This window comes from Galeopterus variegatus, unplaced genomic scaffold (assembly GCF_000696425.1).
Source record: "Galeopterus variegatus unplaced genomic scaffold, G_variegatus-3.0.2 Scaffold2264, whole genome shotgun sequence".
NCBI classification, from domain to species: domain Eukaryota; kingdom Metazoa; phylum Chordata; class Mammalia; order Dermoptera; family Cynocephalidae; genus Galeopterus; species Galeopterus variegatus.
Genome location: NW_007728375.1, coordinates 43,180 through 57,116, shown reverse-complemented (window position 1 = coordinate 57,116; position 13,937 = coordinate 43,180). Strand labels below are relative to the sequence as shown.

The following is a 13,937-nucleotide window of genomic DNA, read 5'->3' as shown; positions in this document are numbered from 1 at the left end:
ATCCCCAGAGTGGGCGCACAGAGGAGGTTCTTGGGCTGTCCCTGAATCCCTGCCTGCGCCTGCACCTGCACCTTTATCCTGATTTGAGCATCACATATTGCACACAGGTATTGGTAGTCAACACTGTACTCCACAGATATGTATAATCAACTATGTTTCAATTTTTTTAAAAAGAAAATAATAATTTAAAAATATAAAAAGTATGTGTTTCCTCTGTAACAAAAGGAAGAACGATACACTTTAACTGTGTCAAAAGTTAGCTTCTGCACCAAGTTCTCCCGATCAGAGATTGGAGTCATTTAAATGAGTGTGTGAACTGCTCAGGACAAAAGCTCCGATTAACAAGCAACAGCAGCCATGGGAACTATATCTATTTTTAAAAAGAGTAGAAAAGCTGATTTTTTTATGAGACTATTTTATTTAACACATAGCCTTCCTTTATCTAAGAATCTGCATTAAAATATAAATGTGAAAGCCATCCAAACTTTTAAAACTAGCCAGTAACATCCTCTAAATAAATTGACATCATTAAATTCAAATAGAACTTTTCTAAGGCTTTTTACATAGAACAGCAGTTCTCAAGGAGAATTCCAGCAAAACACTAGTTCCTCAGGATATTATTAGTGATCACACCAAAAAGAGCTTCATGGTTATAAACTGAAGAAACTTTGAATTAACAGTACATTATGGGTATCTTTTATGCAGAGCTTCCCGGAGCTGCTACCACCTGACAGTCCCAGCAATGATGTATGAGATTGTCCTGCCACATACCAGATATGCCACACACAGCAGCCCTAACTGAGCACAGAATCCTGTTATGGATTGGACTCCACAGACCACTTTTTGGGAAACTCCAAAAATTTAGGAAAATGTATAAGCACTGTGTCACTATCTGGAAAGGGTTGTTCATTTTTCTGTTGTGTAGAAAAAAATTTTTTTGCACACATCTTTTACCATACTCTTAATTTTACCCCATTCCTTCAGAGTAACTGTGGGTTTAAAATTCTGTCTGAAACTGGGCAAATTTCTGAGCAAAAAGCAGCATAGAAATTTATGGCTTTAACAATAACAATGCTAATAATTACAGTGACATCAGATGGCTGATGTGTGTTGGGAGCTTACTCTGAGCATGGACACCCTGGTATGTGCTGCAGATGCTTTACTTCTTTTACTGCTTGAAATAACACCAACAGCTGGGTACTGGTCTTTCCCAGTTTTACAGAAGGGTTGATGCAAGGCCCAAGAATTAAGTGACTTCTCAAGGTCTCACGGTGTATAAAAAGCAGCATTGAAGCAAGACAGGTCTCTGGACTCCAGACCTGTGTGGTGCTCCCTCCCTGTTAATAAAGGGCTTGAGGAAAGGTCAGAGCTTTGTCTTGGAAATGCAGCCGGATCTAAGGCAAGAACCATATAAGTGGAATCATACAATGTTTGTCCTTTTGTGTCCAGTTGTATTTTTTATTAGGTAATTTTTCTTACTATATAATATATATCTATTTTGGAAAAAATATAGGAAATTCATAATCCAAAGGAAGAAAATAAAGATCACCTCCAAACTCTACTCAGATAACTACTAAAACCATCTGTATATCTTTCATTCTTATTTTCCTCTGGCTTATTATGTGTAGGTGCTTGCATAGATATGTGCATAAAGAGACACATGAGAACTTGTTGCCTGCTTTTCACTTAGCAAGTTGTCATAAACATGTTTCCGTGTCCTTAAGTATTTATTTTCTATATAATCATTTCAGTGACTGCATAATATTCCATTGTGCAGATGCATCATGATTTCTGTCTGTGTGCCCTCTGTCTTCCCCACCTGAATGACCACACATGTCAAGTCGTAGTTCCTTGGCATTACAAATGGTGTCTGTTAAACATCTGACCACTTACTGACCAGGCAATTAAGAGGTGATATCTGATGATGAATACCTTTGACAGCATCTTTTCTTGTTCCAGGATGGCCGGGCTTTTTAGTTTGATTGACACTCTATGGCCCCCATCAAGGCCTCTGAAAGCACCTGGCCGCAGCCAGCCCAGTGAAGAGGTAAGCCCAGCATTGGAAGAGTTCTCCCAGCTTGAGCTACTCCATGCCAGGTGCCCTTACCACCATTTGCTTGGTCCATGTCTGTTTTAGTCCGTTTTGTGTTGCTATAACAGAATACGTGAGACTGGGTAATTTATAAAGAACAGAGGTTTATTTGGCTTACGATTCTGGAACAGCTGCATCTGGCACGGGCCTCAGGCTGCTTCTACTCATGGTGGAAAAGTGGCAGGCAACCGGCGGGTACAAGCAGGTCACATGGCGAGAGGAAGCAAGGGAGAGAGAAAGGGTGCCAGGGTCTTTTTAAGCAACGAGCTCTTGTGAAAACTAATAGAGGGAGAACTCACTCATTACTCCCTTCTCCCCCAGGGAGAGCGTTAATCCACTCATGAGGGATCCGCCCCCACGACTCAATCAGTTTCCAACACTGCCACATTGGAGATCAGATTTCCACATGAGTTTTAGAGGGGACGACACATCCATACTCCATCAATGTCCCCATGGTGGCAACAAGGAGCTAGTTCCTTTTCTGTGGTGACACTTGAATATGGTCCAGGACCAGGATTTTGATCCTCTGGTCTCATCCAGAGCCCAAGCTATGGCTGCTTTCCCTGTTGTGCTGTAGGCTTCCTGAGGTTCATGTGTGATAAATGTTTAAACCACAGTCCTCCCATGCTGTGCAGCAGTTAGAGTCTTAATATCGTGCTAAGCTCCACACAGTGTTTTTCCTACCACCTTCTGGTCATTCAGAACCAATACCCAGTTACCAATTAGAAGAGCAACTTGATACAATCCATGGATATTTGCATAACCACTAGATTAGCCAAGAATTTCCCTTTTCCTGCCTCATCAAATTGTTTACGGTAGTGGCTCACAAATAGCAAAATGGATTAAAAGGTGTTCCCTCGGGCCGGCCCGGTGGCGCACTGGAGAGTGCGCAGCTTGGGAGTGCGGCGGTGCTCCCGCCGAGGGTTCAGATCCCATGTTGAGACTGGTTCCCGCTCGATGAACGCGGTGCAGGCGCGAAAAAAAAAAAAAAGGGGGGCCCCCATCTCCTTCCTAAGCCTTTCCAACAGGCTGGCAGTGGCTGCTTTGGGCCATAGCTCCCAAAGCTGAAGACTCAAGGCTGCAGTGTGCATCTAGTAGCTGACCTCTTGGCAGAGTGCCAGACTGCACAGGAATTGTTAAAAATGCCCTTTTTCTAGATTATTTCAGAGGAAGTAATTTCTAAGTGGTGTTTTCAGTATACTCTGAGAAATAGATTTCTGAAATGAAATCTTGAATTGGTAATAAATTCAGGAGTACAGAAGTTCTTATACTTGGTCCCAAAAGTAAACAATGTAATGTTTCTGTATAGCCTTCTAGAGGGAGTACATATCTGTAAGCAAATATGTATATATTAAAGAGTAGATTTAATAGTGCATCTGAGTCTTTTAACAATACTTTTGCTTTCTGCCTTTGCTTCCATTTTAAGCAGGTAAAAACTCATTTGCCTCCTCCTACCTTCTGTTACATCCTTATGGCTCATCCAAATCTGGGACAAATTGATGTAATTGAAGAAGACCCCATTTCTAAGCTTTACCAGCCACCGATTCCCCGCTGCTTAAGAGAAATTCTCCAGGTAACGTCTTCATTTGTAACAAGTTCTTCAAGTATTTTTGGTGTGTCTGTGTGTTTCGTGCAATGTTACCAATCTTTTCAATGCCTTTTCAGACTGATGATCTCGGCACCCGTTGCAGTTTTTATGCCAAAGTGATTTATCAAAGACCACAGGTAATCTCCCCACCCTCTCATAAGATGTTGTAGTGTATAAGGTGTTATAAGTTTATTAAAGGATAATCTCTCTTAAGAAATTAATAGAGTGCCAAAATAGAAAAGCATTTTTAAAATCCAGTTAAGCGTGCTCCATGCTGAAGTGGTAATAAATTCATTCCTTGTGCAGAATCTCTCTTAAGAAATTAATAGAGTGCCAAAATAGAAAAGCATTTTTAAAATCCAGTTAAGCATGCTCCATGCTGAAGTGGTAATAAATTCATTCCTTGTGCAGATGTGGACTTCCAGCTGCTGTGCTGAGTACTGGGGTGAAAAATAACCCAGGCATAACCCTGCCCCCAAACATTCTTAGCCCAGTACTGTTCGTTCTTTTCTGACAAGTTGAAGAAAGGAGAGAAAAGCTAAAACCTCATTTATGGGGTGAAGTGGAAATCTTAGGATTGAGCTCAGCCACTTACGGGAACTGAGAGCCTTCGACCATTGAGGGCACCTCTTTGGTCCCTGTGAATCCTTGGGCAGTTCTGGAGAGTGGCAGCCCAGTGGAGCATGCCGGAGGATCTGCTAGGAGTAGACAAGAGGAAGAGATGGCTTTGGCAGTCTGAATAGCGGTGCTGCATTCTGCAAGAAACCTCTCTGCTCAGCCTTAACTCCTGGAGGAACATCTGTGTACATGTCATCACCTGAGAGGCACAGAGCACACCCTAGTTGTTAACTCCTCATCATTCATGAGCTCCGCCCACCAGGTGCAGGAGAGGAGCACTCCCAAGCGTTGCCTCCTTGAGAGGGTGTGCGTGGAGGACACAAATGGGGCCATGGGGGCCTGCACCTAACTGGCCTGTCGGTGTGTCACCTGCGGCCAGCCAAGTCAGAACACCAGGGAATTGCCCAATGAGGAGTCTTGAGAGGAGGCAGGAAGCTAGTGCCTGAGCAGGCGCCCTCAGCCAGGTCGGCCTGGCCCCCCAGCACACCCCTTGCTTTTCTTCTTGCTGAAGTATTTTAGAGCAAATCCCAGACCTCATCTCGTTTCATTGCTGCACACTTGATATGAGTCTCTAAAACGCATGTGTGCTTTGTGCACAACCACAATTCAGCTGCCTGGTTTGGAGTCTTTCTCTTCTGCTGAAGTTATCCAGAGTGATTTTCTATTGTGCACCTATTTTGAACAAATTCTTTGTATTTCTCTGGTCATCCATAGGCAGTGGAAGAGCTATAGAGCTATATAGAATGACTAAAAGAATATACTTTTTGACTTCTATTTGAGTTATTGATGAGTTGATTATACAAATATCCTTAAACCTGTATTATTACAAGTATATAACATCAACTTATCCTTCATCTGCATTGGGAGTAGTAGGCCTACTGTTCCTATAAAGGGTCAGATAGTCAATATTTTAGGCTTCTCAGGCCTTATGGTTTCTGTAGCAACAACTCAGCTCTACCTGCAGTGTGAAAGTAGCCATATTGTCATTCACAAGTGCAGGAGCAGGGCCATGTTCCAAAAAACTTTTATGTATGGTCTCTGATATTTGTATTTTATGTGATTTTCACATGGCACAAAATAATCTTGTGATTTTTTTCAACGGTTTAAAAATGTAAAAACCTTAAATACATGTAAAAACCATACTTAACTTGCAGGCCACAGATAAGCAGGTGGTGGCTGGAGTGGCCCAAAGGCCACAGCTTGATGACCCATATCTATGAAAACCCCTGACATTCTTCAGATGCTGAGCAGGGCCACAGGGCAGGGCAGCTGTGAAGCAGGGAGAAGCACAGCCAGACCGGCAGGCTGTAGCCAGCGCACAGTGGGACATGCAACAGGGATGGGAGATGGAAGGGGCCCTGATCTGACCGTCGAGTAGGTGCAGTCGTCACGGAGGATGCTGCAGCTGGTGTACAGGAATCCCACGCTGATCCCAGTGATCTCTATAAGAAAGTATTTTAAGACTGCCTCTCAGTTAAGTTTCTACATTTCAATGTAAGGAGTGTGCGACACGAGCTGTCACTGGCGGGTGCCCTTCCTTCCCTGCTCTGTTAAGGCGCATGCGTTTCTGTCCGCTGAGTCTGTGCGGAGCAGCTAATGTTCACCGAGCACGAAAAGCATCGTGACACTGAAGTAAAAATACAATGCCCATAGAAACGGAAATCAGAGGATTAAATTGTGAATATAAATGAACTGCATTGAGCTTTTTTTTTTGACGGCTGGCTGATACAGGTCAAACCCTTGACCCTGGTGTTACCAACACCACGCTCTAACCAACTGAGCTAACCAGCCAGCCCTAGCTTTTTATTTTTTATCATCATCATTTTGCCATCTTTAATTTCTATGAGGGATTTTTCCATTTTTCAAACCATTGTCACATACATGTCATTTTATCTAACAGCAATAGTATCACTGTTCCTAATTCCAAGAGGAGAAGACCAAGGCTAGGCCTGGTTGTCCACTGTCTCTGACACACACGACCAAGCCCCGTTCTGGTCTCCTAACTCCTGCTCAGCCCAGTGTCCTGTGAGGCCTCTTGATCAAGGTCCCTCAGTTCCCCGGGGGGCTGTGGGGGGTGTACAGATGCAGCACACCCCCACTGCCACATGGTGACTGAGCTTGTGCAGGTTACTTAACCTCCCTGCCTCAGTTTCCTTATCTATCAATTGGGTATGACATTCTCTTACCATAGTGGGTTATTCTCAGATAAATTTAATAGTTTTCAAATGTTGAAATGACCTCCCTTTTCCTTTGTTTTCCCTTTATCTATTCACCTTTTAGTCATTTGGTCGCTGATTAGTGCCTTTCCTGAAGAATTAGAGAATGATTAACACTAGTCATTCATTGGTGCTCCTTGTGACTGTCACAGTGTCTGGCTCAACAGGCCGGGGTCAGGGCCCCCAGTGAGGATGAGTTTTAGGCATGTGATGTGTCTCTTACTTTCCAAGTCTGAGGAGAGCAAAGGCTGACTGCGTGCTCCTTCACCCGTCTGCAGAACACACAGTGTGTGAAGTAGCACTCAGCATCTGCACGTTCCTGTTATTCCAAAGCACAGAGCAGCTCATGGGGCCATGCGGTTGTTCACTGTGCAGGTGACAGTTCTGCTGCAGGTAGAGTGCTGTCCTCAGAGACACAAGCAGCAATTGCATGGCTCTTACAGCGCATGCTCCTGCCTGCAGCCCTCCAGCTGAGACCAGAGGTTGAGGGTCAAGAAAGTAGGTGTCAGATGCTCACAGCAAAGCCAGGTGGAGGTCGCACTGGGGCCTTGCCGGGTGGAGGGGTCCTGTCTCGGGGTGCTGGGGAAGATACACTGATCCCGTCCTGTCCAAGAAATAGGCTTTCACCAGCACAGGTGCTGCCTGCCAGCAAGCGTGGCTTTCAGTGGGTATGTGCACCTAGGAACTGGTGGTTCTGTAGTCAGGAAATACTGAAGGACCCAGACCCCAATGGAGTAGATTCCTTGATCCACTAAATTTTAAATATCTCCTGTATTCTGCTTTTATGGGAAAGAGAATCCAGAAACCAGCTTCTGCAGGAAGAAGTTGGAATAAGCTAAGTAAGTCCTGGGGCCAGTCTGTGACTTAGCCAATCACCTGTACATGCCGTGGTGAGGACTGACTTCAGAATGGCGCCAAGAGTTAATGCCAGAACCTGACTCATCCAGAAAGGTCCAGGTGTATTTCCATCATACTAATAACAAAGTCAAGAAAGTGAAAAAGAGATTTTTTTTTTCGTATTTAACTTTTATTTTGAAATAATTATGGATTCACAGTAGACTGCAAAGAAATGTGCAGGGAGGTCCTGTGCAACCTCTCCCATGCCAGCACCCCACACCCATGGTGACTGCAGTACAAAAGCAAACGAGGGAACCGGCACTGGCATAATCCACAGAGCCCAATCAGATTTCCACAGTCATATGTGCATTCGTGTGTGTTCACGTGCGCTCCTGTGCTTCCCTGTCACACATATAGCCTTGCATAACCACCGCCACCCTCAGCATACTCCCTGTGCCATCACCCCGGATTCCCTGTGTCCCTTTACAGCCATACCCTTGCCCTTCCCTGTCTCTAATCCTGGCAACCACTGTGTTCTCCAACATCACAGTTTTGTTCTGTGATTGTTACATGAATAGAACCATGCAGTATGTATCCGTATGAGTTTCCTAGGACTGCCATATAAAGCTCCCAAAACCAAATGGCTTTAAACAACAGGAATTTGTTCTCTCATACTTCTGGAGGCTAGCAGTGTGAAATCCAGGTGTTGGCAGGGTCATGCTCCCTCTGATGGCCCCAGGGGAGGATCCTTCGTGCCTCTTCCACTTCCTGGTGTAGCTGGCAGCCCTTGGCTTTCCAGTCATGTGGCCATCTTCTCCCTTTGTGTCTTCACTCTGTGTGCGTCTGTCAAAATTTCCCCTTTTATAGGGACATGAGTCCATATTGGATTAGGGCCCACCCTAATGACCTCATCTTAACTTAGATAAATCTGCAAAAACTCATTTCCAAATAAAGGTCACATTCTGACGAACTTAATTTAGGAGTTCAACAGATCTTTTTTGGGAGATACGGTTCAACCCTCAACAGATCTTTCTGAGATTGTCTTTATTCAATTAACATAATTCTGTGGAGATTCATCCAGACGACTAATGATGTTGAACATCTTTTCATGTTTTTATTTGCTGTCCGTATATCCTCTTTGGTGAAATGTCTGTTCACATCTTTTGCCCATTTTTTAATTAGATTGCTTGTTAGCTTACTGTTGAATTTATAGTCGGATGTGTGATTTGCAAATATTTTCTCAGAGTCTGTGAATTGTCTTTTCATCCTTTTAACAGGGTATTTTGCAGAGCAGAAGTTTTTAATTTGGATGCAGATTTACCAAATTTTCCTTTTATGGATCAGGCTGCTTTTATTGTCAAGTCTAAGACAAGTCAAGTCTCTTTACCTAGTCGTAGGTCCCAAAGTTAATCTCTTTTGTGCCCTTCTTAGAAGACTTGTAATTCTTCATTTTGCATTCAAGCCCATGCTGCATTTTGAGTTAGACTTCATATGAGGTGTATGGTGCAGACTGCGGTTCTTTCTTTGCCTGTGGCTGTCTGAGCACTCCAGCACCATTTGTTGATAGACTGTCCTTCCTCTGTTGAATTGCTTTTGCACCTGTGTCAAAAATTTGGGGCATACTTGTGTGAAAGAGATCTATTTTTTTCTGATAAATTTTTAATGTTTTGGTAATATTTTTGCCTAATTGCTAGTATTATAGGTTTCTACATCATCCGTGCTTAAATACTTTTCCTGATTATATAGGGCTGTAATAATTTTTTTTAATATACTTGATTTTGCTGTGAACCTAAAACTGCTCTAAAAGAGAGGAAAGTAGAGAGATTTCCCATATGGCTCCTTCCCCCTACACACAGCCTCCCCCACTATCAATGTCCCCCACCACAGTGGTGCATTTGTTACAACTGATGAGCCCACACTGACACATCATAGTCATCCAGAGTCCAGAGTGTACATTAGAGTTCACTCTCGGTGTTGTGCTTTCTGTGGGTTTGCACAAATGTATAATGATATGTATCCACCATTTATAGATTCATACGAAATAGTTTCACTGCCCTAAAATTTCTCTTTGCTCCCCCTGTTCATCCCTCCCTCCCCTAAACCCCTGGGAACCACTGATCTTTTTACTGTGTCCACAGTTTGGCTTTTCCAGAATGTCCTATAGTTGGAATCATGGAGTGTGCCGCCTTTGCAGAGTGGCCTCTTTCTCTTAGTAATATGCGTTTAAGTTTCTGTATCTCTTCTTGGCTTGATAGCTCATTTCAAATGTTATTCATTTGAGTGCCAAATAATATTCTGTCGTCTGGGTATACCACAGTTTATCCATTCACCTATGGAAGGATATCTTGGTTGCTTTTAAGTTTTGGTAATTATGAATAAAAAGAGATTTATTTTTAATAAAATTTTAGCAATAAATTGATAGTACTGCTTTGAAGTAATTGGTTACTGGTGTCTTTTTACAGAATATTTTATTGTCACTGACTTTGTTCATAACCCCAATAGCAGACATAACTTGATATTTAATTTCGAAGGAAATTAGAACATCTTGGTTCATCAGTAGATTGAAAGAGAGACCATATGCCAAATCCAGGGTATTTACAAAGAGTGTCTGAAATCTTTGAAGATTGTCAGAAGAACTCTCAACCTCAGATAATTTGGTAGAAATCTTTGTCCTTCTTGAGATATCCACAAATTTTTAAATTTTCAGTTTTGCCCATTCTGCCAAAAATGCCCTCTGCGACTGCAGGCTAACACGGGGCCGCGTGGTGCGTCGGACGCCCCGTCTCTCCTGTCTCCTCCATGTGCAACGCTGTTCATCTGCACTTGCCTCTTAGCGTCTTGACTTTCTTTAAGAACATAAGCAGTTACTTAGTAGAACGTCCCTCAGTTCAGGTTTGCCTGATGTTCTCTCACGAATAGATTCAGACTGTGCGTTTTTGACAGGAATAGCACGTGAACAATACAGGTTCATGTCAGAAGACACAGAATTGGCTTGTCCCAGAACTGTGATGTTTTATCAATTGGTTAAGATGGTGTTTTCCAAGTTTCTCCACTCTAAGGTTTACTAATAAGTATTTCATACTTGTTAGTTAATAAAACACCAGTGCCACTAATGCACGCACTTCTATCCTGGAAGAGAGCTGCTCATGCAGCCAACATTCCACCTTTTCCTTCACATCGTGATCCTGGAAAAGATCTATAGAAGTTATTTCATTTTATAAATAAGAATGCTGAGAGCACCAAGAAAAGTAAAAAGGTTTGTCCAGGACAACTCACCAAGGTAAAGTCAGAACAAAGACCACAGGACTGGCCTTCTTTTTGCCCAATTGGGACTCTCTCTGCTGCACCTGGCTGCCATCCCAGAGAGCCCTGGACTTTCCCATAACCACAATCAGGGTTAGAATCTGGGACTTTCAAAGCTAGCCTTTCTCTGAAACATCAGGGAAGGTTTTCATATTGTTCTTAGCATTTCCATATGGAGTAAACAAGTGGAAGAATTATGTGAAAACTATTGAAATAAGAGGGTATGGGGGAATACACATAACTTCATCTGGGCCCATCTATTTCTTTAAATGCCTGTCTTTTTTGTGCAGTCCCTTTTATTTATTTAATTTTTTTTTATTTTTTTATTTTTTTATTTTTGTCTTTTGTCTTTTTCCGTGTCCGGCAACGGATCGTAACCCTCAGTGTTGCCCCCGTACCGGACCGGGGACCGGCAACGGGATCGCAACCCTCAGCGTTGCTCCCGCGCCTCGCTCTGAGCGGGGACCGGAGCGGGAACCGGTCCGTATGTGGGATCCGAACCCTCTGGCGGGAGCGCCACCGGGCCGGCCCATAAATATGCTGTTTCTTATCGAACTTTTACCCACTCACTTTAACATCCATTACGATTCTTGCCTAAATTAGTTATACTCTGATGGTGGCCAAATGATAAATTTCTAATTCCAGCACTTCTTCTAAATTTATTAGCTGACATTCTGCTGTAATGAGGAGCTTTTCCTTTCCCCAGTTTATTTATGTAGTCACATATCTATTTATATTAGTGGGGACCAGTGGATTTGTTTCTTATTCAACAAGGTAATCTGTCACTATTATTCATTTTGATGCTCAAATTTTCTCAAATTTAAGCTGCCTCTTGTGTTCATTCTTTGACTACCTTCATACTTTCTGACACTATTAAGATGTTTCAGACCTACCTTTTGCTTTCTATGCTCTGTAATCAGCCATCTCTTCAAGGAGCCCTGGTTTATTTTAATGGAAAAAGGTATTTAGAAGCCAAGATCTGGGTTCTAGGTGGGCTCGCTGCTATTGGGTGTCATAGCTTCTAGACCTTCACAGTGGACAGGGCCAGGAAATGTTGGTATGCATATTCATGTGCGTGCATGCCCACACACACACAAATCCACTTCTGTATCTAAAATCGTGATTTCACACCTGTACTTCCAACTCCAGACTATTACAAAAGAATTTAGGCTTCCCCCTTTCTGCATGTATAACTCCCTTCTCCAACAGTGAGAAACCTGGCTCTATTTTCCTCAGTATTACTTACTCAAACTTCCTGTATATAATCAACCTCCCAGCCACGCAGCCTGCCTCCTCTGCCCCAACCTGCAGCTCTGACCATGCAAGTCACCTGCTCTGCCCAGGCCTTTTGACCAGCCATGCAAAATCCTCAGCCTGACCACACTGTCCACACCAGTAGCACCAGCTGAACCTCAACCTAGCCAAGTCCTTAGGCCCTGGCCCTACTGACCATCCTTGGCCCCATTTGAATCTACTGAATTCTAAGCCCTGACCAAGGGGAAGGGGCAGTATACTGGTTTAATGAGAACTTGAAAAGGTATTACAAATTTTGCAGATAAGAAAAAAAAAATGAAAGAAAGAAAAATAGGAACTGTTGCAGATGCAACAGATACGTGATACCTGCTTTATTCCAAAGCCTATACAAAGTCTGAGGGCAAATAAGATCTGTTCTTAACCCTCAGGAAGCACGACTACCTGGAGAAAAGAATGTGTATGCACTAGACAGAAAGCAGTGTGGTAATTAACAGTTTAGGCATGTAAGCACAGGATCAGGAGGGAGAGAACAATGGATTCTACCTAGTAGGTCAGAAGACAGGTGGAGTGCTGGCAGGGAAGGGTGGGTTGCCCCAGCAAAGGTGTCCTTTACCAGGTACAAGGTCAGGCACATGAGCACAGCTGTGTTCCTGGGGGCTAGTGACCAAGATGTGCAAAGTCTTTTGTAACCTTTAAACTGTTTTTGAAATAATATCTTAAATTGTTAGTGTTCATAATAATCATCTAAGATTATTGCTTTAAAAAAATTTTTGGATATAAGAATAGTTAATAGTCTTTACTGTGTCTTCTGATTGTAGCTAAAGAGTCTGCTTCTTCTGGAACAAAGGGAGATTTCACTGCTGGTGACTGATGCCACCCTGCAAGCAAAGGATGAGAGTGAACCCAGCCTCCCCAAAACTGTGCAAGTCTTCGTGGCCCCCTCGTGTGTGCTGGACCTACAAGTCCTGGAAGCCCTCACCATGGCCACACCTCACAGCATCCTCTTCAGGGATGCCCTCTGTGACCATGGTGTGCTTGCTGCTGCTCATGGCTAGGACTAGGGGTCCTGGTGCCCACAGGGTGGCTCCTGGGGCTTCTGGGCGCCTCCACCTTGCTGGGGCACTGTTGGCACCTTCATGAAGCCTGTCACAGATGCAGACTGGGGCTGTCACTGACCCCCATGGTGCTGGCACTCCCTGCAAAGATGCCATCAGTCTTTCCATGACTGCCTGACAGTGGCACCTACATGGTGCAGAAGCCATCTGAAATCATGGCCTGGAAGATCTCTTTTTAAAACAAATCAAAAGTTAGAAAATTATGGGCCGGCCGGGTGGCGCACTGCTACAGTGTGCTGCTTGGGAGCGCGGAGGCGCTCCCGCCGAGGGGTCGGATCCCGCATGCAGACCGGCAGCTCACTGGCTGAGCGAGGGGCGGGAGCAGCACCGAGGGTTGCGATCTCGTGGCCGGTCCTGGTCCGGTATGGGCGCGACACTGAGGGTTGCGATCCGTTGCCGGGCACGAAAAAAAAAAAAGACAAAAAAATTTAAAAAATAAAGCAACACCGAGGGTTGCGATCCCGTTGCCAGTCCCGGTACGGTACGGGCGCGACACTGAGGGTTGCGATCCATTGCCGGACATGAAAAAAGACAAAAGGAAAAAAAAAAAAAAGTTAGAAAATTATAAACATGTACACTTAAATTAATTAGCATTTTCTTCCCAGGGATCAATCTAAAATTCTGCTTAAACCATGTTTTTTAAAGTTTTTATTGAGATGTAATTCACATACTACAAAATTTACCCTTCCTGAATTGAATTCGAGTTTAGTATTTGTGTTTTTCCAGCTTAGCTCCCTGAGGGCTTTGGGGCACACTTCTGCACGGAGCAGGTGCTGTTGGGCAGGCCTGGCATCGAGAGCAGACAGGCTCCAAGCCTGTGCCCTTCCACTCACACAACTTGGGGCAGGAGACTTCACCCTTCACTCAGTGCTGCAGTAATCTCCAGTGTCTCTTTTGGAAGGTCAGATTGTTTG

General features: G+C 43.8%; 1 protein-coding gene across 1 annotated transcript in view; it reads left to right on the top strand.

The window, feature by feature from the left end:
- Positions 1 to 13,937, top strand: part of LOC103597282 — a 128,703-nt gene that overhangs the window by 90,379 nt on the left and 24,387 nt on the right. Inside the window, exons 7-10 of the mRNA XM_008581098.1 lie at positions 1,960 to 2,047; positions 3,519 to 3,665; positions 3,758 to 3,817; positions 12,727 to 12,937. Of these exons, the coding sequence (XP_008579320.1) occupies positions 1,960 to 2,047; positions 3,519 to 3,665; positions 3,758 to 3,817; positions 12,727 to 12,937 (506 nt within the window). The remainder of the gene's footprint in view (positions 1 to 1,959; positions 2,048 to 3,518; positions 3,666 to 3,757; positions 3,818 to 12,726; positions 12,938 to 13,937) is intronic.